This window comes from Vitis riparia, chromosome 11, assembly GCF_004353265.1.
Source record: "Vitis riparia cultivar Riparia Gloire de Montpellier isolate 1030 chromosome 11, EGFV_Vit.rip_1.0, whole genome shotgun sequence".
NCBI classification, from domain to species: Eukaryota; Viridiplantae; Streptophyta; class Magnoliopsida; order Vitales; family Vitaceae; genus Vitis; species Vitis riparia.
The window spans coordinates 17,004,303-17,025,320 of NC_048441.1; the positions used below are offsets into that span (position 1 = coordinate 17,004,303).

Genomic DNA, 21,018 nt, shown 5'->3' on the forward strand with positions numbered 1-21,018 from the left:
TTTTGAGATTGTATTTCCTTTTTATCTATTTATTACAACACAACTACATATGAATTTATATTGGTTTTTTAAAACAAAAAAAAAAAGTTGAAATTATTAATAATAACGGAATCGAGGTAGACAATCAATCATTTGAAATAAAAATAATGAATGAAAGCTAGGTTGAGGTTATCCGCCGCCATCAATTATCACTGGCCCCACCTACCACTTAATTAGATTTTATTTATAAATTTAATTTTTTTATTAAAAACTAAGGATTTATTTATTTATTATATGATATTTAAAAGTTAAAAAAAATACAAAACCATATAAAATCAAATTGAAAAAGTACATCCCAACTAAAAATCTTTGGCTATAGTATAAGATTGGAAACCTTTTAAAATAATCTTGTCCAAAAAATTAAATAAATAAATAAATAAAATGCACGCCACTTTGTATGGATAGGTGTTTGCATGGTATTAATGGCTTAGTCTGTCGAATATTTTTGGCTTTCATTTTTATTGGTTGGAGAAAGGGGACGTTGTACCAATGCAAGTCAACCCATAGAAGAAATTGCCTTTTATGGGAAGTGGTAGTTGGGTTGGATGGCTAAATCTTAATGGTTGCAAAATGGACGTTTAGATCGTACAACTCAAATCAACAAACAAATCTCAAAATTATGAAGTTATATTTAGTTGTCGGGAAGTAATTACGGGGAAAGAAAAAAAAAAAATTAAAAAAAATGATTTATTCTTTCATATTATAAATAGAAAAATTAAATAAGTGAAAAAAATTTAAAATAATAATATCGATTCAAATATCAAATATTATAAAAAAAATTTCTAATAAATGTAAATTAGATAAGATAATTTTTTTTTTTGGAAATTATTCAAGATGGTAAGAAGGGATCAAATAGAGTCAATAATTTTAGAAAATATTTTTAATATTTTTAATACTTAAAATTTTTATACTTTAAATATTAAAAATGCTTTTTAAAATCATTATGATAACTTACTCTAGATTTAGATTTCTCTCCTTAATTTATTCAATAGAGGATAATTTTATGGATTTAAATGGATAAGGATTAATGTATATTAAATTAAATTCCTATTATATAGGAAAAGTCAGTCAATGCTTCTTATCCATATCCAAGAAATGCCGTGTGAATGGTTGAATTCACTCAATCAGATGAGTTGGAAATTCAATCTCAATCGTCTTGTATCTGTAGAATAATGGGGGGAATTGTCTTTCTATATACCCTCGATTTAGTTGGATCAAAAAAGTAAAAAAATAAAAACCCAAATCAAATATTTCTAGTGAAGAAAAACCCATCTGATATAAATTCAATTTCTAGCAAATTACCATGGAAAGGAAAGGTATGATGGGAAAGAAGGTACCAAGAGTTTTGGAAAACTAAGGGATTAGAATCAGATAGGCTATAGAGGGATAAAGGCCAATAGCCAAGCCAAAAGCCAAAAGCCTAAATATCCGTTTTCTTATTTAAGAATTCTTTGACCAGAAGAGGAAAGCTTGATGTATGCATCTCAGGATTTCAATAAAGGGATTGGGTGACTCGGGAAAAAAATCAATAGAAAGACAAAAAGTCCAAGACTCCAATCAAGTCTCAATCTGGTATTTTCATTTAGGAATTATTTAGTACATAGAGAGGTGTGTGATACAATTACTTTAAGACCAATTTGCGTTGAGGGTCGTTTGTTTGAGTGCGGCATTATTGGGTGGTTGACCTTTGGCCTATTTCTTTCAATTTCCAATTTTCCATGCCCATCCCTGCAAAGGCCAAGCCCGCTTGGGTTGTTTTTTCTTTTGAGGCTGCAGTATAAAGGGAAGTGAATGTTCAGAAGTTTAGTCAGATTTTTTTGTTTTTCTTGACTTCAGAGGGGAAGAAGAAAGAGAAAGGAGGAGAGGAGAGAGTTGAGGAGCAATGGCAGGCGGTGCATTTGAGGATACAGAGGCTGCAAAAAGGGCCCATCTCTATGAGTATAAGATTACAGGCTATTTCATCTTTTCTTGCATTGTTGCAGCTTCTGGGGGAGCTCTTTTTGGATATGATCTTGGTGTTTCTGGTGAGTTTTTTTTTTTTTATTCCTTTTTATTGCTTCAATTGTGGAGTTTGGCCTCCTGTTTGATCTGGGTTTTTTTTAGGTATGTGTTGTGTTAGGAATGATATTTGCCTCAATTTTTGTAACCTGATCCGGTAATAGTGGTAGAAATGAAAAGCAGAACAGAAAGTATCAAAGTAAATGAAAGGGAAAAAGGAGAAGGAACAGAAGCATTTTCTGAGATTTATTCATATTGTTTGGTGGGAAGTGAACAATAAGATTCTTTTTTTCTCCCCGCTTTCTGAGAATAAAGTCATGAAAAGATGACTTTCATGTTCTGAATAGACAACAGAGATCTTCTCAGAAACTCCTCTTTCAGTTTCTATAGATAAATTTCCTAACTTTTCTTGCCTCCTCTCACTATATTATTGGATGTGGCCAGGATCCTTTTGTCAGTTGAATTTGTTCTTTCTTTGCATATCAATGGAGATTAGGACTTTCTCCCACATTATCTAGTACCAAATACTTATAAAGAGGTTTGTTTAAGAACAAAAACTGATCAGACTTTCTACCCTGGTTCCAGGTGGGGTGACTTCCATGGATGATTTCTTGAAGCGCTTCTTTCCAAAAGTGTACAGGAGGAAGCAAGAACATCTCAAAGAGACAGATTACTGTAAATATGAGAGCCAGATCCTTACACTCTTCACATCTTCTTTATACTTTGCTGGCCTTGTTTCCACCTTTGCTGCTTCCCATGTGACCAGAAAAAAAGGCAGGAAAGCCTCAATACTTGTTGGGTCCATTAGCTTCTTTTTAGGAGCAGTCCTCAATGCTACTGCAGTGAACATTGCTATGCTGATCATTGGAAGAATTCTCCTTGGGGTAGGCATTGGATTTGGTAACCAGGTAAGCTCAACGCCCCCAGACTAAAATCTTTTTTAAATCCTTCTTTGGAAGCAAGCTAATAGAAGCTTTCTCATTGGCTTCTGTTCTCTTGTTCTTATGCCACAGGCGGTTCCTCTGTATCTTTCAGAAATGTCACCTGCTAAAATCCGAGGAGCAGTGAACCAGCTTTTCCAACTATCAACCTGCTTAGGGATCTTAGTAGCCAATTTTATAAATTATGAAACTGATAAATTGCATCCATGGGGTTGGAGATTATCTCTTGGTTTAGCCACAGTCCCTGCAACTGTAATGTTTCTTGGGGGTCTTGCTCTTCCTGAGACCCCAAACAGTCTTGTAGAGCAAGGCAAATTTGAAGAAGCAAGAAAGGTATTGGAGAAAGTCAGAGGAACATCGAAAATTGATGCCGAGTTTGCTGATCTTGTTGATGCGAGCAAAGCAGCACAAGCCATAAAGCATCCGTTCAGGAACCTCCTGAAGCGAAGAAATCGTCCCCAGTTGATAATAGGGGCTTTGGGAATCCCAGCTTTTCAGCAGCTCACTGGCATGAACTCCATTCTCTTCTATGCTCCTGTGATATTTCAGAGCTTGGGTTTCGGTTCTAATGCATCTCTGTATTCATCTCTAATAACCAGTGGAGCACTGGTTCTTGCTTCATTAATATCAATGGCATTTGTAGATAGGTGGGGTAGAAGAAAGTTCTTTTTGGAGGCAGGTTGTGAAATGATATGCTATATGGTAAGTGAAATTCTAGTTTTCCTCCCCTGATTCTCTTCTAACAAACTGTACGGTTGCATTATTTACTTGGGTGTCTGATCCGCAGGTGGCTGTGGCCATTACTCTGGCCCTGGAGTTTGGACAAGGAAAAACGCTTCCCAAAGGAACTAGCTACTTCTTAGTGATCATAATCTCTCTCTTTGTGTTGGCTTATGGAAGGTCTTGGGGCCCTCTGGGGTGGCTGGTCCCTAGCGAGCTCTTCCCCTTGGAGACCAGGTCAGCTGGGCAGAGTATGGTGGTCTGTGTCAATCTCTTCTTCACAGCTCTCATTGCTCAGTGTTTCCTGGTGTCTCTATGTCACCTCCGATATGGGATTTTCTTGGTCTTTGCTGGCTTAATTGTCATAATGAGCTGCTTCATTTACTTCCTCCTGCCAGAAACAAAGCAGGTTCCAATAGAAGAGGTATGTTACCTCTGGTCCAAGCACCCAATCTGGAAGAAAATAGTAGGGGATGAGCCACGGACCGAAGGCAAGTCAGCTGAGAATTAAGGACTACTCTATTGAAATCCTCAAGTGGAGACTGGGGAGAGCCCTTCTATAGATTATTATTGGGTTTATGAACACGTTTTTTGTTCAATAGTTTTAGGAAATGTTTCACTTTCTGCAGCAGTATAAACAAAGAATTTCCAATAATTGTAATCAGTATGACATGCACTACTTTCAGTTTCAATGGTATCCAATACATTATGCAAAAATACATTGGAAACACAAATGTCAAGAATGTACAAAAAGGCTGGGTTGGAGTGATTAACACCACATAAGACAGCCCTATTATACAAGAAAAATGATGCATTCATCTCAGAGTTCCACTGACCATTAAGCCAATAGTTTTGCAAGTTCATCCACTCCAAGGGTTCCCCGTGTTTCTACACCTGGATAATCTACATGTAGATAACCTTCTTTGAAATCTTTGGCCATTTGATTTCTAGAACTCTTGCTCTGGCTTCTACCCTTCTCTGGAGCTGTTACAATTTTGCCCACCACTAGGTCTCTGGGTTCTTCTTTCTCACACTTCTGAACTGCTGCTTTCCTAGGCCTCCTAAAAACAGGCCCTGGTGGAGCATCCTGAGAAAAGGCAACTGTCTTTCCATAAACAATGTCAGCATCACAACTATCACCATCTAAAACAACCGCTCTCCCACTATCAACAGCTTGCTTCAAGAGTAAAAGAAGCCCCCCAGTACAAGGCGCACTCGATCCTGTCATCTTACCACAATCCTCTGAGGCTTTGGGAATATCTTGCAGTTTGTCCATGTCATGAGTTACAGCATCCATCAACTCGTTTTTAATGCTTCCATTTTCCAGCATAGTGTCAAGTTCCACTGGCATCACTGCTGATTCATCATCAGCATGATGTGCATTATCCAATTTGGTCAATATAATCTCTGATTCATTGGTACCACCAGTGTCATCTGAAACGGTGTCCCAATGGTATGCAGTTTTCACCAGTTGAGTAGCTGCAAATGGCTTATCATTTCCTTCAAAGGAGAGGATATCATTTCCTTTTGAGGACAAATCCTCTATTTTGTCCATAGCAACATCTTCATTAATCACAGGGGATGCGATTGTATCAAGCATGTCGAGACTTGCATCCTTAACTGAGATCTTTGAAGAACATGATGCTGATAATTCTTGACCTTCAAAAGGTGGTGGAATGGAAGCTTCACTATTATTGTCAGACTCCTTAGCTTCCTTGCAGCCATCTTCTGGTTTTGGATGCAAGAACTTCCAATCGCTTCCTCTCCACATAAGTATATGCTCATGCTCAAATGAGATTAGCACACATGGGACAAGGTCCTGCAATTAAAGAATTGAAGGAATTGTTTTTAGAATATAATTTTAGTATAAATGTGATAATACAAGAATGAACCTCATAAAAATAAATTTACCGGACCTTGAGTTTGGCACCTATTTTTCTGTAGTCACTTGCATTCAATCCTTGACAATTTATTCGGACCAACTCACATTCTTCAAATGCCTCTCTCACATTATTTACCAAGTCTGTGTATACACCATTTTTTGCTGCATGACACAGGAAAGGTTGGATTATAATTTTTCTTGCCAACAAAAAATGAAACACTTTTTCGTTTTCTATACCATAAATCAACTGAAGCACATAGCTGTAAATGGGTTACCAAGCTTGCATATAGGGATAAGTTTCCGTCCTTTCTTGCGCATTGCACCAGCTTCTTCAAGTGTTAGACCCTCTGGAGCCCTTTGAACCAACCTTGGATATACAGGAGTAACAGGTTTCCACAACATTAGAGGAAATCGCGGGCGATTTCTATAGTTGTAATTTCTGCCACGGAAAAGGAATAGTACCCCACCTTTACCATAAATGACCTTCCCTCCTGTTTTCTCCTGTCAATTTACAAATAATTAGGGATATGAAGTCTTCTCTCAATGAAGTATAGGACAAATAATAATGTTTATATTTTCCTCTTTTTTTTTTCTTTCCAAATAATTAGGATGGTACAAAATGAGCCCCAAAAAGGGGGCTCGTTACACCCTAAGTACCACCCAAACATGAAGGAAATCTACAAAAGAAAGACTTCCATTTCCTATGAATCCATTGGATCATTCTAACAAAAAATTCATAAATTTTTTTTCAACTACAATTTGACCGATCGAAGCCACACAAATTAATAAATGGTTGAATGATACTTCTTTCTGTTCATACAAACAACACTAATTGGCTAATATCCTACTTTCTTCCATAAGTTCATCCAAAGTAAGAATCTTTTCCCAAACTACTTTTGAAACCAAGAAATCAACTTTGGAAAGAACAAGTGACCCCAAACCCTTCTATCCGTGAAACAGATGCTATGGGCCAAAAGCAGGGCCCTATGGCATATTTCCATACTATTTAATCCTCCTTATCTACATGCACAATCACATTCTGAAGCAAGACAAAAAGAATTCCCCTATTCCCAATTCGCAATCATGAAATGCTTAGATAGACCTTGGATTCCAATAGCCTCAAGTCACCTTCCACATACTAATAATCTGCCACCATGGAATCTTTGTTCACTGACATGTAGAAAAGATCCGAAAAACAATCCCTAATAGCAGAATCTCCACACGAGTTACCACACATGCTAATTACCACACAAGATGCAATATTCAACACTGCTCAAAGATAAAATATATCCTGCATATGTTTCAGTGAACAATTATTCTACATCTCATCATTAGTTCATAACTGAGACAAACATTTTAAAGGAACATATTACAATGCCTCAGAATGGTAAAAGGACAAACTAATATTCTCCAAACTCAGTCATTTTAAATGATTGATCAAGAATTTTATTTGGCTATCATTTCAGCTACACATGCCACATCTACCACACCAAAGTATGTAATTCTACACAGATCAACAACATAGTCAATGATAACACATTTAGCATTTGCTTTTAGTGAACATTCTCATCCTAAAAAAAACTGATACAAGTTAAGAATTCCCTAGTTCCATAAGAATTTTCTTGCCCCAAGATAATGAAAGGCACCCTGATTCTCCAAAGGTCCTGAAAGAATTAGGAGCAAGGATTTGAATGATGTAAATGGTATTATTTCACAACTCCCCACATACAATAACAAATATTACCTACTAGATAAACAAAATGTTAACCAAAATGAAGTTGTAAAAACATGAGAGCACATAATAAAACAGGATAGCCAAAACCTCAGAAAAAGAATATGGGGAAGACCAACCTCCAGCTGTTGGCGCACATTATCCATGTCAACTGTACACACACCTTTGCATTTTATCTTGCATACCCTCCGCCGTTTCCAGTGAGCATGGATGTTGTCCAACATATTATGTGTCAAGCCATCTCTACCTAAAAAGAAAATATTCAACCATAAATAATTAAAATTACCATGAGTATCAAGTATCATCCTCAATCATCCATAATGCAGAACCCTAATGTGTTTTCTTCTATTTTCTCATTCTTTCTGAGAACCAAATGGAGCCCTAAAGTATTTGAGAACCCCACAGAGCCTTGAAGTGTAATAAAGAAAGAAGTCCAGAATTTCTAAAATAAGGTCCTAGTTAGCCCATGGTTCAACAAACTAGTAAATAACATAATCAGACCTCTCAATTTTTGTGGGAACCACAACTATAAGAATTGAGTTTCATCATTTTCTTTCCTTTTCCTCTCAATTTTCAGCAACCAAACAGAGGGTTAAATTATAAGAAAAAGAGAAACTAAAATGCAAAAAATGTAGAAGTAATCATTACATAATTCAAAGTTATTCACAAATCAATGAATTCAAAGACAACCACAGTCAACTTACTCTAGTCATTAAAATTCAAAAAGCTACGAACAGAATGAGTGAATTCAAGCATTGCCACATTCAATTCCCTAATGTGCCTATTCGACCAAAAAAAACCAAAATAGAAAAGATACAACCAAAACCAACGAAAATTCAAGCATACCCATATTCAATTGCCTCTTTGATTTCACACACCCCTGGACCAACTCTTTGATCTCCTCCTCTGTCAATGGTTCCCCCAATATCTCCTCCCTTGACCTCACATATCTTGGACCGGATCCAGGCAAGAAGGGCCCTGGCGCCTGCACTGGCTTAACCCTTTTTTTACCGGGCGGTGGCAGCTGAAAAGAATCAAATTCTTTCAATTTCTTCTTGCTCGGCGGAAGCGGCGCTCGGCCGGTCCAGGGCCGCGGCATTGTGTCAGGACCGAATGGCAAAAAAGGCGGCTCGCGCAAAGCTATCGGCTTTACCTTTGGGGTTTCAGTGTAACTGTATCTCAGTTCAAATGGAACACCAGGAACCATGTACGAAACTCCATCCTCCCCTATAGAAATGCCGCGTTTCGCTTCGGGGGAGTTATTAGGACCTGGAAGCTTCGTTCTTCTTGAAATTTGACGAAAGGCGGGGTGCGATGTTTTAGGATTTTTGGAGTACTTGGAGGATTTTCCGGGAATCGAAGGTTTTGAGGGAGAAGACGGAGTTCCCGTGGACTTGAAGGTTCCGGCGGCGGCGGCTTCTTTGGAAGTGCCGGCATCATCAATATCGGCGATTCTAGTGGCGGAATCAAAACGCCGTTCCCGGCGAATATTGTCTTCAATTTCTTTCTGAGCGCGTTCGCGGAGGGTGAACCTCTCGGCGTTGGCATTGTTCCACCGGGAAAACCGAACCTCGGAAGCTGGCCGGTGAGATGGGTTCGATGGAGCCAAAATTGGAAATGGAATTAGGGTTTTGAGCGCCATTTTTCAAGAAGGTTTTTGGGAGAACTCTATTCATCCATGCGAAAACGGGAAGAGATTGGAGGACCTAGGAGAAGGAAATAAGAGTAGTTTCAGACAATTAAAACGACGTCGTATATCGGGCAGCCTCTTTATATTAATTTTAGGGTCTCCCAAACGGCGTCGTATTATTGATGGGGCGGGTATTTCCGTTATTTCCTTATGATTGAAGGGCAATCTTATTCACTGCACTGAAGCTGGAGCTAGTGTTCCAACTTCCAAGCACTGACCGACCCCAAAATGCTGCAGAATGATCTACGGAGAGCGTGAACAGGTACTACTCGTACCAGTTTTCTTCCATCTTCTTGTATCATCCGTTTGATTCTCGAGAAAAAATGGCTGGGCAAGAGTGGAAATTTTGGAAGCCCATTGCAGGTTCTGGGATTGGTGTAGCAGTGACAAGATTCCAAATTTTCTTCTCTTTTCCCTGCACTTTCTCAGCAACCAAATGGAACCTTATGATTTTCAAAATTAAATGATTTGATTTCCTTACTTGTTAATTCTTGATGCTGGATATTGTACTTCATAAAAATCATTTTTTTTCTTTTTCTTTTTCTTTTTTTAAATTGATAATGAGATGCCCTTGTATATTTGTGCGAAAAGGTTTGGTCAACAGTTAATTTAGATCCTGTTTGTTTAGAATTTTGGAAGTTTTTTCTTACCTTCTGAAGCTGACATCCCGCAATTTTCTTGCTTTAGAAAGCAAGAAACTACTGAAATACTACCCAAGGGTGCTTGTCTCTGTAAATGCAGAAATTTCAGCTGAGTCTAGCATTTCCAGAGAGATAATTCATTTCTCTTTTCTCAGACAAAGATGTAACTTTATTTAAGATTGCTTTTCCAGATGCAGGCTAACACGATTAGAGTGATGACCAGATTGTACCTGATGTAATTGGTTATTTGTTGCCATTTTATGATATGGATATGACAGCTTTATTCATGAAGTTATGTCATGTTGAGTCCAGAAGACTTCTCTTCATTGTGGGCCTAGTGGTTGCTTCTGTAATTGTGTTTCAGGTTTTTGAACTTCCCAGTATGAATACCTTGACTCTATCACCTACTGTAAAGGGTTCAGTATCTATGATGGTTGGCGATGCCACCATTTTGAAGAACTCAATATCGGCTAATTCTTATGTAATTCGCACAGTGGTGAATAATAGTGATGCTTCTGATTTGGAGGACGAAGCAGACATGGACTATCATCTTGCATCAGATGATGACGGAGACCTTGATTATTCTGTTGAAATGCACGAAGAGAAAAACTCAGACAATGAGTTTATTCTTGAGAAGGGTGTAGGACTTGATAAGAGCATGACAGTGAGAAATGTCAGACATACAGATAATAGTCCTAAAGAAAAGGCAATAGAATTCAGGCATGGTCCTCTAGAGCATTTGAAAATATCAGACAACAATTTCAAGATAGATGATGACCGAAAGGCGAGCAGCAGTTTAACAATAGGGGAAGGTAGCAATCGGGATGGTCTTGTGTCCCTGCCACTTGTGTCACCAGGAATTTCTTCAAAGGGTACGAGAAACCTGGATGCAGATTCTAGAACTTCTGATTTATCCACAGTGAGCAATGTTAAACATGTCATGGAAGCCGAAAAGGACAAAAATACCAATCTATTGCAAACTGTTTCAGTTCCTTTGGACAATAATTATACAATTGCAGACATCTCTATTACTAGAAGGAGGGGGATGAAGCCAACAACCATATCCAAGATGAATTTGTTATTGCTTCAGAGTACTGTTTCTTCTTATTCAATGGTATGGATTTGAACTTAAAGGTTTCAATCTGAACAACCAATAATCAGATTTAAGTTATTCTTTTATCCTTTACAGAGGCCACGGTGGTCTTCTCCACGTGATCGGGAGCTTCTATCTGCAAGATCAGAGATCCAGAATGCTCCAGTCATAAGGAACACTCCGGGACTTTATGCTTCTGTCTACCGAAATGTTTCCATGTTTAAAAGGTGAGCCTATTCAAAGCTTTATATGTTGAATGTTGAACTTAAAATCAGTGTTGTCATGGTCACCTGGTGCTTCCATTGTAAGAGACAATCCAGGACCTATGCTTCCCTTTTCCAAAATGTTTTCATGTTTAAAGAAGAGCCTAGTTGAATGTTTATATGTTTAAATATTTGGTACTTCTTATTGGAAACTGTGGTATTATCATCACTTGCTAACTAATAAAGATATTTTACTATACAAGTCGTAATTTGGTTGTAATGATACTCTTTATTCATAGTTTAACTTGCTAATATATATGCGGATATGAAGATTTAAGTCATAAGTATTGCTTTGGTGTTTGGAATTCTTTTAGTTAATTGATTATGAGATAGGCCCTGGACACTTCTGACTCTGTCCTGCTCCTTCACTATCCCACCCATAGGAAGGAAGACACGCTGTGCATCTGCATGTGTTTTCTTCAGGAGTCAAATCCCTGGTCTTTCAGAAAATAACCCTTGTCCCAGTACCGAGCTAAGGCTATGTACACATAGACTTTCAATTAAAGCTTCCATCTTATCACATTTGCAGGAGTTATGAGTTGATGGAACGGGTGCTCAAAATTTATATTTATAGAGAAGGAGAAAAGCCTATATTCCATCAGCCACGACTGAGAGGAATTTATGCCTCTGAAGGATGGTTCATGAAATTGATAGAGGGGAACAAACGGTTTGTGGTCAGGGACCCCAGAAAAGCTCACTTGTTCTACGTACCCTTCAGTTCAAAAATGCTGAGGACTGTGTTTTATGAACAAAATTCCTCCACTCCAAGGGACCTAGAGAAATATTTCAAGAATTATGTAGGCTTGATTGCAGGAAAATATCGTTTCTGGAACAGAACTGGAGGAGCAGATCATTTAATCGTTGCTTGTCATGACTGGGTATGGTTCTCATGCATCATTCATCTTTATTTTTTGTCTTTTTTAGTCAACACTTCTATATCAGGCCTTTTAGTTTATTATTTTTGAGCTCCTTTAGGCTTGGTATGGACAGAACCCTATCTATAGAACCATAAGCACCAATACCATTTGAATAAAGTCTCAGGCCATAACTATGCCACCCTTCATCTTTGTGGGTTATGATTTACTCAGTGATGTTTAAAGAATCAAACTTTTCTTGCAAATGCCCCTGGCATGCTTGCATGTGTTTTCCAAGAGAAAAGAGAAGAGGAAACACTCAAAGCTGCCATCCATGGGCTAAATCTAAGCCAAATGCATAATGCTCTGCAGGAGGTGAATCAACTTATGACTTGGTAAGTGGAACATTTTCTAACAAAGGCTTCAATTCTCAGGCACCCCGGATCACAAGGCAATGCAGCTGGAATAGCATCAGAGCCCTTTGCAATTCAAATATTGCCAGTGGCTTCAAAATAGGCAAGGATACTACTCTTCCAGTGACATATATCCGTAAATCTGAGGACCCTCTAAAATATCTTGGAGGAAAACCTCCTTCACAGAGACCTATTCTGGCCTTCTTTGCTGGAAGCATGCATGGCTATCTCCGTCCAATCCTGCTACAGTACTGGGAGAATAAAGAACAAGACATCAAAATATTTGGTCCAATGTCTCGTGATGATGGAGGCAAAAGTAGATATCGGGATCACATGAAGAGCAGCAAGTATTGCATTTGTGCCAGGGGCTATGAAGTTCATACACCTCGAGTTGTTGAGGCCATTTTCTATGAGTGTGTGCCAGTGATCATATCTGACAATTATGTGCCTCCTTTCTTTGAGATATTGAACTGGGAAGCATTTGCAGTATTCATTCTAGAGAAAGATGTACCAAATTTGAGGAACATACTTCTCTCCATCCCAGAAGAGAAGTACCTCCAAATGCAGATGAGAGTAAAGATGGTGCAACAGCATTTTCTTTGGCACAAAAAGCCGGTAAAGTATGACTTATTTCACATGATACTTCACTCAGTTTGGTACAACCGAGTTTTTCAGGTAAAGCCCAAATAAGAGATGGAAGAAAGCTGATCAAATGTCACAAAGGAATGGTGTTATCCATCAACTGCAAACAATCAACCGGGAGATGGGAGGAGCAAGCAACCCAGAATTTTGCTGAAACATCATCTGTCATCCTGCCAATGTAAGTTGAATGAGGGTGGAGCAGTGTGTGTATAGCTGCTTGATTCACCAGATTCTGGTGATGGGCTTGTTTGTTCAAATGCTATATGAAAAATAAAGAAAGCATTCTGTATATGTGTGATATGCAAATGAATCCCTGCAGAGAACCCTCCTTACTGTCAAATTTATGCCTCCATCTTTCTTGCTTGATTGTTACTGCCTTGCTCTGAAGTTCAATCAATGTAGATGACAAACAGGTTTAGTGAACTTAAATCCAGACTAATGCTTCAATAATTCTAAAGCTGGATGCTGACCTTCTTTTGTTTGTGTTTGGTTAGAAAGAAAAAAATAATGGTAAGGAAAATGGTTTTCTTGTGTTTAGTTGTACTTAAAAAAAAATATGGAAGAAAATAAAATATAATTAAAATTAATTAGAAACTTACATATTTTCAAATTAATTTATCCGAAGAGTTAAAACAAATAAAATGGATTTGAAATAATATATAAAAATAATTTATTTATTTTAAATTAATTTTTATTTTTCTTCACTTTTCCTTTTCTTTTTAAGGTGGATCCCAAAAAGCATTAAAGAAAAAAATATTAAAAAACTTATTTTCTTATATTTTCTTATATTATGAAAAATATAAAAAAAATATAATTAAAATTATGTAAAGACTAATGTCTTTTTAAATTATTTATTCTAAGAGTTAAAATAAGTTAAATGAGTTTGAAGGAATATATGAACTTTAAATTTATTTTTTCTATATTTTTTTCCTTCTATATATATTTTTTTTGTGGAATCATGTCGGTTAAATTGTTGTAGATGATGAAGAAAAAAAAAAGTTATTAAAAACTATTTTCTATTCTTTAAAACAAAAAACTAAGAAAACATGTTTAATAATAAAAAATAATTTTTATTTTCTGCTCTTAAAAATAGAGAAAACATGATAAAAACCATTTAGTTGTTTTTAATTATTTTTTAAAAATTATTTTAGAAACTAATTATACAAACATATAAATGATTAAAAATAAAATACTAGACATAAAAATTATTTTTAAAACATATTTAAAAATATTAAAAATATTTTAGATTTTTAAACAACTTTTGTTCTATAAGATATTAAATAACAATTTAAAAAAATTATTATAAAAAACTATTTTTCAAAATTACAAAACAATCCATACGCCTCCTCCACATCTACTGTTAGTGAGGTTAGCTAGAGCTTGCTTTGACCTTTCTGAAGCTGGTATTTATTGTCCTTTGAGCCAGGTCTGATATTCAAAAGGTAATAAGCTTGTGATGCAGGACAGGTGGAGGTGCCAAAAGAAATGAAGTCAGTGTTATAACTTTAATACATGCTGGTGGGGTCCTCCAACTTGACATTACTTTTTTAGTTCAAATGTTCACTCATATATTAAACAATCTTATCTCAATTTCCTCACCTACATCTATCAGTTTTTGTCCTCCTCCTTTTCATTTGTTCCCATGCATCAACTTAAATTCACCCCTGATTTTACACAGGGAAAATTCTAGAACTTATTGAACATGTAATTTGGGTAGTTCAAGGTATATGGTAAAAATTATGTCGGTTCGATATAAATAATAATACAAATATATATGAGACATAATTTGATTGATGATATTTTTTTGATACATGAATCTCAATTCGATATTGATAAATGATCCACCATATTAATATTATGCTATATATATATATATATATATAGATATATAAGGAAAATTGTATGTTATCGAATCTATGTCTATCAAAGGTACAATTTCAAAAAGTAAATATTCTTAATTATGGAAATAATAAATTCGTATAAATTTTTTTTAGGTGGCATTCATGTAAAAAGGTAAATAAGAAAGGGTGTTTTCCACTTTAGTTCAATACGACATCGTTTTGCTACCCAAACTCAATGACACTAGCATTAACCAGCAATAGAAGTATATAGAACACGACCAGTGGAGTTTCAAACAACTCTTTCAAAGAGAAAAAATAAATGAAGAGAAAAATTGAAAAAGGCAAACATCACCCATTTTTTTTTTTGCTCTATTTAAATATTATTATTATTTTATAATTAATAAAATTAATTAAGAAAGTAGTGGGTATGATGAGAATCCTTTATTTATTTAATTATTTTTTTCTTTAAAAAACAATTTTAATTTTTTTTCTTTCTTTATTGAAAACGACAATATTTCTTCAGTGTTCAGATCCCTTTCAATTCCAGTAACCGATGCTCCTTGGTCTCCGTTTGGCTGCCTAGAAAGTGGAGGAGGGTCACATTTTCTGCTGCTTTGATGTCTACCAAACCGACAGGACAAGGTTTGAGTTTCCCTCTCTTTTCCTTTCTCAGCATCAGCACAGAGCTCAGTTTCTGTTTGAAAATTCTGTTGCCTTGTCTGATGAAATCACTGGGTGAATCACTCAGCTTGTATGCTGATGTGTTGTAAAGCTAGTTAAGGTTTTGATGCATGTCCAAAGTTCATCGAGTATCGGCTTGTCACGCTCTGTTTATTTTTTACTTTTTTATTTTGTATATGAAACTTTAGACCAGAAGCGCTCTGTTTGGCAGCTGAAAAAGTGGAGGAAAGAGCAGAAAATAGAAGGAAAATTTTAAAAAACCTACTTTTTTGGTTTCTCTGACCGACAAAGCAACCACAAAAATTAACTCAAGTTAGTGTTGTGCAACTATTTGGATTAGTTAAGTGTTTCTTTAACTAGGAAGTGAACAGCTCAATGACTATCATAAAAAAGAAAAGTGAACAGCTCAAAATGCAAGATCTCAGTGTTGTTTCTAGTTCTACTTTCCTCCGTTCTTTCAGCAACCAAACAAAGTCCTAGGGTCTATGCTTGTCTACAATTACTAGATTTAATTATATAATATCACATATTTTGAGCTTTTGGATTATTCAACCCTAGGTTGAAGATTGATATTGCTTATTCAGGGTTAGTGAAATTTGCTGGAAATGCTTTAGTCTAGAAGTTAGGTGGATGAAAATGTATGATCTGAATTTCAACAATCCAATTGTTATTATCATTTTTCTTCAAATGTTTAACTTTGTGGGTTGTAAGGTTGTCTTTGAACTTAAGCTGCTCTTGTCTGCTTCATTTGCACCAACTTCTTCTTTCTTCTTTCTATTTTTAGTTTTATATTGTTCCAATCAGTGGTTCTTGCATTTCATCGTACTTCATATGAGTGCTTTAAATCTTATATTTAGCTGTCTGGAATTTCTTTTTGGGTTGCCAACAATGTCAATGGTGCTTTATCTTTCTTGTGAACAACATTTACATTTTTTAAATGGAATTGTGTTGTAATTAAATTTAGAAATCTGGGTATTTATGCAGGACTGCCGAGAAACGTTTCTCTTTAGAAGATGATTGAATGAATTTACATGACGGGTAATGTTCGCAGATGGAGTGCACTCTTAAATTTCAAAAGTTCTGTCTGGTAGAAACCAGGAGATGGATTTTCATGGTGGGGTTAGTGGCAATTACTTATTTGTTGTGTCAATCCCTGTTGCTTCCATATGGAAATGCTCTCCTGTCTCTACTGCCTGATCGGGATGTTCCAATATATGACAATTTCAGCTCCCCAACTAGACAATCTTCTGTCAGGTCTTTTATGGTTAACAAGTCCCTTCTTTCCAATGCTTCAGACTTGACTGACACTTCACTGTTTGTTGAGGTGGTAGAAGATGTGGAGAAATCAAATGTGACGGTAGAATTTGGGGATGATAATGGAACAGAGGGAACGGATGAAGACATAGAAGATGGTCTTGCATTAGAGAGAGAAGACCTGGAAAACATTGTTGAATTCAATGAGGATGATAATGGACCAAAGGAAAAGGGTGCAGACACACAGAATTTTGCCTCAGAGAGCAAACGCATGGATCACGTTGTTGAATTTACTAAGGATAACAACATAAGTAAAGGTTTGCCATTTAAGAAAGTTGTAGATATGGATGGGATCTCTGCATTGGAATATGTCAACAATCAAGAAAATAGTTCGGATCTGAAAAAGGACAGTGAAATGAGACACATTGGCTCTGCAGTGCATATTGTGAAACCACCAAATGAGGGAATTTCAACAGACAATATTGTAAAAGCAGATGCAAGTCTAACACCAAGTACCCCTGGAAGTCTAGGTACTACTTTCAAATCCCATTTGCTTGCATCTCCTGGAGTAGATTCATTATTTAACACCACCTACGTCGAAAAAATGGCATCAAATGGAAACGCCTCAAACCATTTGACCGCCACTGACATATCTTCTGTTGGAAAGCCAGAAAAAGAAATCCTTTCTAAGGACGAAAATCTTCTGGTGCTGCAGAGTGATCTTGCTGATTTAAACAATAATTCTGCAATGACAAGTAATCCTGGGAGGAAAAAGATGCGGAGTGAGATGCCTCCAAAATCAGTAACATCAATATATGATATGAACAGAAGATTAGTTCGGCACCGTGCTTCCTCACGTGCAATGGTATAAGTTTTTCATTTTTATAATTAAATTTTACCTTCAATGCTGTAGTTTTATTGGGAATTTTAACTTTATCATTGGAATTCAGAGACCTCGTTGGGCCTCCCCACGTGACCAGGAAATGCTGGCTGCAAAGTTACAGATTCAGAATGCTCCTAGAGTAAAGAATGATCCAGAACTTCATGCTCCTCTCTTTCGAAATGTTTCCATGTTTAAAAGGTAATCCTGATAAAATCATATGCATAAATCTACATTGTTGTGAAAGTATACTTTTATTTTGCCATTTCATTCATGGGATTCTGGAACTCAGAAAGTTTTTATTTGACTGGCTTGCTTTGAGTTTTAATACTTGCTTGATTTCCAATTATGATGTGAAATCAATATCATTCCAGGCTGCTACTTATAATTTGAAAGTAGGGAAGAATGAAAATAGGAAGGAAGTGAAACAGTAGAAGAAATATACGAGTTACTCACTTTAAAGCTCATAAAATCATGCTCGATCATTCTCATTGATAATAGTACTAGTTAATTCTGCTTGAAAAGAGTGGAATAATGCATGTATCGATTTTTCTGTTCTTGGTGAAACTTTCTTGAGGAAGCTTCGCCTATTCGACTCTAATCTGTCCAATAGAAAGAGCATTTCTTTTACCCATAAAAGAAAAAAGAAAGAGCATTTCTTCCGCTTATTTCTAATGAGTTTGTTTGTTATGGAGGCTTACTCCTTTGATGTCTGTGTTATGCTTGCTTTATTGTATTAGAGATACGTAAATGTATTTCATAGTCAACATCCATGTGTTGACACATTCAGAAGATGCTTCTAGAAACCAATAAGTAATCAACTAGGTTCTCCTATCTGTCAACACTTGGTAACTAACTTCTGGGCTTGAAAAAAATTTGCATATTAGGTATGATATAGATGTTTGACTTGCTAGATCCCTAAATGTTAAGATGTTGGAATTTAGGGATTGGGGGACTCATATTGTTTGTAGTTGCTGATAACTTTATGATATAAAATATTATGGTATCGAGGAGTTGTATCCTTGAGACTCACAATCACCAATTGACATGCCTTATTCTCTGGCCACAATTAAAAAATAAGCTGGATGCATTCAAATGATCTTGGAGCTGATTAAACTCGAAGAAGGTCCTCCCATGATTAACACAACCAATGGTGGAAATTGATTTAGAAATTATTCTGTTCTTAATCTTCACTTGAAGAATGGAACACCAAATAGTTGGATGGAGAAGATCATGCCATCTAAGAACTTAAGTCCTGTTTCTTTCAACATTTTCATAGATCTGCCTTCTAGCTGTATGAAAATACAGCTAAACAACTACTTATCACAAAAAAAAAAAAAAAAAAAAAAATACAGCTAAACAACACTTTTCTGTTGACAAAGGGTTTCAATGTCAACTTCCATTTGGTTGCATTTGCAGAAGCTATGAACTCATGGAGCGCATCCTGAAAGTTTATGTCTACAAGGATGGAGAAAAACCCATCTTTCACCAACCAATACTCAAGGGACTATATGCCTCTGAGGGATGGTTTATGAAACTGATGGAGAGAAACAAGCGTTTTGTTGTGAAGGACCCTCGACAGGCTCAGCTGTTTTATATGCCCTTTAGTTCACGGATGCTAGAGTACAAACTGTATGTACGGAACTCTCACAACCGGACCAATCTACGCCAATATTTGAAGCAGTATTCAGAAAAAATTGCTGCAAAATATCGTTTCTGGAATAGAACTGGTGGATCAGATCACTTTCTTGTTGCTTGCCATGATTGGGTATGCTTTCTGCACATCTTTCTTTTTGGTCACTTTAGCTTGACTGGTTTTTGAGTATTTTATTATGTTAAAGACATTCAAATCATGTTTTAGAGTGGGTTTAGGTTTCATGCCTTGATACTGACAAAAAAGTCCTGTCGTATTATGCCATATCAGAACCATATCACGTTATCAAGTATGTTTTAATCATTTAAGTAAAAATGAATGGAAATTACACAATCCAGTTGCTTTTTCTGGTTGAAAAAGAAAAACCTGATTTTTAGTGATGTTGTGTGGGCATGGTCTTTGTCAAAAGTATGCTAGTCTCACTTAGTTTGGACTTAATCTGATATGATGCGTTGGACTCTTGTAGGCTCCATACGAAACAAGACATCATATGGAACAATGCATCAAAGCCCTCTGCAATGCTGATGTAACTGCAGGCTTCAAAATAGGCAGGGATGTGTCTCTTCCAGAAACATATGTCCGTTCTGCAAGAAATCCTCTTCGAGATCTCGGAGGAAAACCTCCTTCTGAGAGGCACATTCTTGCCTTTTATGCTGGAAACATGCATGGATATTTACGACCAATCTTGCTGAAGTACTGGAAGGACAAAGACCCTGATATGAAGATCTATGGCCCAATGCCTCCTGGTGTTGCAAGCAAAATGAATTACATCCAGCACATGAAGAGCAGCAAGTTTTGCATCTGTCCCAAGGGTTACGAGGTCAACAGCCCACGGGTGGTTGAAGCCATCTTTTACGAGTGTGTGCCTGTGATCATATCTGACAATTTCGTGCCACCATTTTTCGATGTCTTGGATTGGGGAGCATTCTCAATAATACTGGCAGAGAAAGATATTCCCAACTTGAAAGATGTTCTCCTCTCGATACCAATTGAGAAGTATCTTCAAATGCAGCTTGGGGTAAGGAAGGTTCAGAAGCATTTTCTGTGGCATGCCAAGCCCTTGAAGTATGATCTTTTCCACATGACCCTCCATTCAATTTGGTACAACAGAGTTTTCCAGGTAAAACCTAGATGATTTTAAGAGATCTTTTGATGGGCATATGAGATGAAGTTAAACATGAGGAGTAGAGACACAACTGCAAGCCTGCAGAGGAAAAACAAAAAGACTGCTGAATAAACCATTTGCCTCTCTTTATTGTCCTCTTTTCATGGTGCACAAAGAGGCTCTGTCTGGATGTGAGAATTAACATTATGTAAAGGCAATTTTCTCCTTCCCTTTTGTATATATGTTGTTGTACCATTTCCTCTTGTAAGAAAAGATTTAAGATTGTAGACTTCTATAAATAGAAAATCTAGAGATTCCTCAACATCTCCATCTAGTGTTTGATCAAGAACCCTATTTTGATTTAAAAAAACCTCATGTTTATACATTGTATTCACCTTAAATATTCCATTTCAGGCTTGTCTTTCAGGGCTTGATTTGAGCCTTGCTGAACCATCACAAAACATCATCCTGAAAGTCTTTCATGCTCCAGTGTGCTTCCATGGAACAGGCTAAATCTATATGAAGATTGTACAGGTGTTCTGGCAAATTGGGTAGTTATTAACAGCTGTTTTATGAATTTGGCATATCAAATACATGGCCTGAGTTTTTATACAAACACATGTTCAAGACCAGAGCTCCCTACATTGGCATAGGAAAATCTAATTACTGCTGGAAAAAAAAAACCACAAAGTGGG

General features: G+C 36.6%; 4 protein-coding genes across 6 annotated transcripts; 3 read left to right on the forward strand and 1 right to left on the reverse strand.

The window, feature by feature from the left end:
• Positions 1–1,598: 1,598 nt before the first annotated feature.
• On the forward strand, positions 1,599–4,417 carry LOC117924642 (sugar transport protein 14). Its single transcript, XM_034843328.1, has 4 exons — positions 1,599–2,063; positions 2,623–2,945; positions 3,051–3,680; positions 3,766–4,417. The coding sequence occupies exons 1-4, from the start codon at positions 1,922–1,924 to the stop codon at positions 4,207–4,209; spliced, it is 1,539 nt and encodes a 512-aa protein (XP_034699219.1). The 5' UTR covers positions 1,599–1,921; the 3' UTR covers positions 4,210–4,417.
• Positions 4,351–9,021, reverse strand: LOC117924638 (CRS2-associated factor 1, chloroplastic). Its single transcript, XM_034843323.1, has 5 exons — positions 8,159–9,021; positions 7,432–7,559; positions 5,856–6,081; positions 5,615–5,742; positions 4,351–5,517 (listed from the first exon to the last, which is right to left on the reverse strand). Exons 1-5 carry the CDS (start codon positions 8,952–8,954, stop codon positions 4,537–4,539), a joined length of 2,259 nt encoding a protein of 752 aa, XP_034699214.1. The 5' UTR covers positions 8,955–9,021; the 3' UTR covers positions 4,351–4,536.
• A 136-nt stretch (positions 9,022–9,157) lies between these two features.
• LOC117924640 (probable glycosyltransferase At5g03795) lies at positions 9,158–13,248 on the forward strand. The gene is made up of 5 exons (XM_034843327.1): positions 9,158–9,264; positions 9,835–10,757; positions 10,833–10,963; positions 11,529–11,877; positions 12,288–13,248. The coding sequence occupies exons 2-5, from the start codon at positions 9,909–9,911 to the stop codon at positions 12,954–12,956; spliced, it is 1,998 nt and encodes a 665-aa protein (XP_034699218.1). The 5' UTR covers positions 9,158–9,264; positions 9,835–9,908; the 3' UTR covers positions 12,957–13,248.
• LOC117924639 (probable glycosyltransferase At3g42180) lies at positions 13,006–20,686 on the forward strand. 3 transcript variants are annotated; one of them, XM_034843324.1, is made up of 6 exons: positions 13,006–13,086; positions 15,273–15,391; positions 16,415–17,549; positions 17,635–17,765; positions 18,984–19,332; positions 19,685–20,647. In XM_034843324.1, exons 3-6 carry the CDS (start codon positions 16,482–16,484, stop codon positions 20,351–20,353), a joined length of 2,217 nt encoding a protein of 738 aa, XP_034699215.1. In that variant the 5' UTR covers positions 13,006–13,086; positions 15,273–15,391; positions 16,415–16,481; the 3' UTR covers positions 20,354–20,647. The 3 variants fall into 3 exon arrangements, with proteins under 3 accessions (XP_034699215.1, XP_034699217.1, XP_034699216.1); XM_034843326.1 differs by lacking the exons at positions 13,006–13,086; positions 15,273–15,391 and adding an exon at positions 15,444–15,530 and having other exon boundaries at positions 19,685–20,686; XM_034843325.1 differs by lacking the exons at positions 13,006–13,086; positions 15,273–15,391 and adding an exon at positions 15,818–16,015 and having other exon boundaries at positions 19,685–20,686.
• Positions 20,687–21,018: the final 332 nt, after the last annotated feature.

Excerpts from the sequence above, each read along its gene's own strand:
- LOC117924638 (XM_034843323.1), bottom strand. The coding sequence starts at position 8,954 with ATGGCGCTCAAAACCCTAATTCCATTTCCAATTTTGGCTCCATCGAAC. Across the intron at positions 7,560-8,158 it reads AAAGAGGCAATTGAATATGG|GTAGAGATGGCTTGACACAT; the intron begins GTATGCTTGAAT and ends TTTTCTTTTTAG. Across the intron at positions 6,082-7,431 it reads ATGTGCGCCAACAGCTGGAG|GAGAAAACAGGAGGGAAGGT; the intron begins GTTGGTCTTCCC and ends GTAAATTGACAG.
- LOC117924640 (XM_034843327.1), top strand. The coding sequence starts at position 9,909 with ATGGATATGACAGCTTTATTCATGAAGTTATGTCATGTTGAGTCCAGA. Across the intron at positions 10,758-10,832 it reads CTGTTTCTTCTTATTCAATG|AGGCCACGGTGGTCTTCTCC; the intron begins GTATGGATTTGA and ends TATCCTTTACAG. Across the intron at positions 10,964-11,528 it reads AATGTTTCCATGTTTAAAAG|GAGTTATGAGTTGATGGAAC; the intron begins GTGAGCCTATTC and ends TCACATTTGCAG.
- LOC117924639 (XM_034843324.1), top strand. The coding sequence starts at position 16,482 with ATGGAGTGCACTCTTAAATTTCAAAAGTTCTGTCTGGTAGAAACCAGG. Across the intron at positions 17,550-17,634 it reads GTGCTTCCTCACGTGCAATG|AGACCTCGTTGGGCCTCCCC; the intron begins GTATAAGTTTTT and ends ATTGGAATTCAG. Across the intron at positions 17,766-18,983 it reads AATGTTTCCATGTTTAAAAG|AAGCTATGAACTCATGGAGC; the intron begins GTAATCCTGATA and ends TTGCATTTGCAG.
- LOC117924642 (XM_034843328.1), top strand. The coding sequence starts at position 1,922 with ATGGCAGGCGGTGCATTTGAGGATACAGAGGCTGCAAAAAGGGCCCAT. Across the intron at positions 2,064-2,622 it reads ATATGATCTTGGTGTTTCTG|GTGGGGTGACTTCCATGGAT; the intron begins GTGAGTTTTTTT and ends CCCTGGTTCCAG. Across the intron at positions 2,946-3,050 it reads GCATTGGATTTGGTAACCAG|GCGGTTCCTCTGTATCTTTC; the intron begins GTAAGCTCAACG and ends CTTATGCCACAG.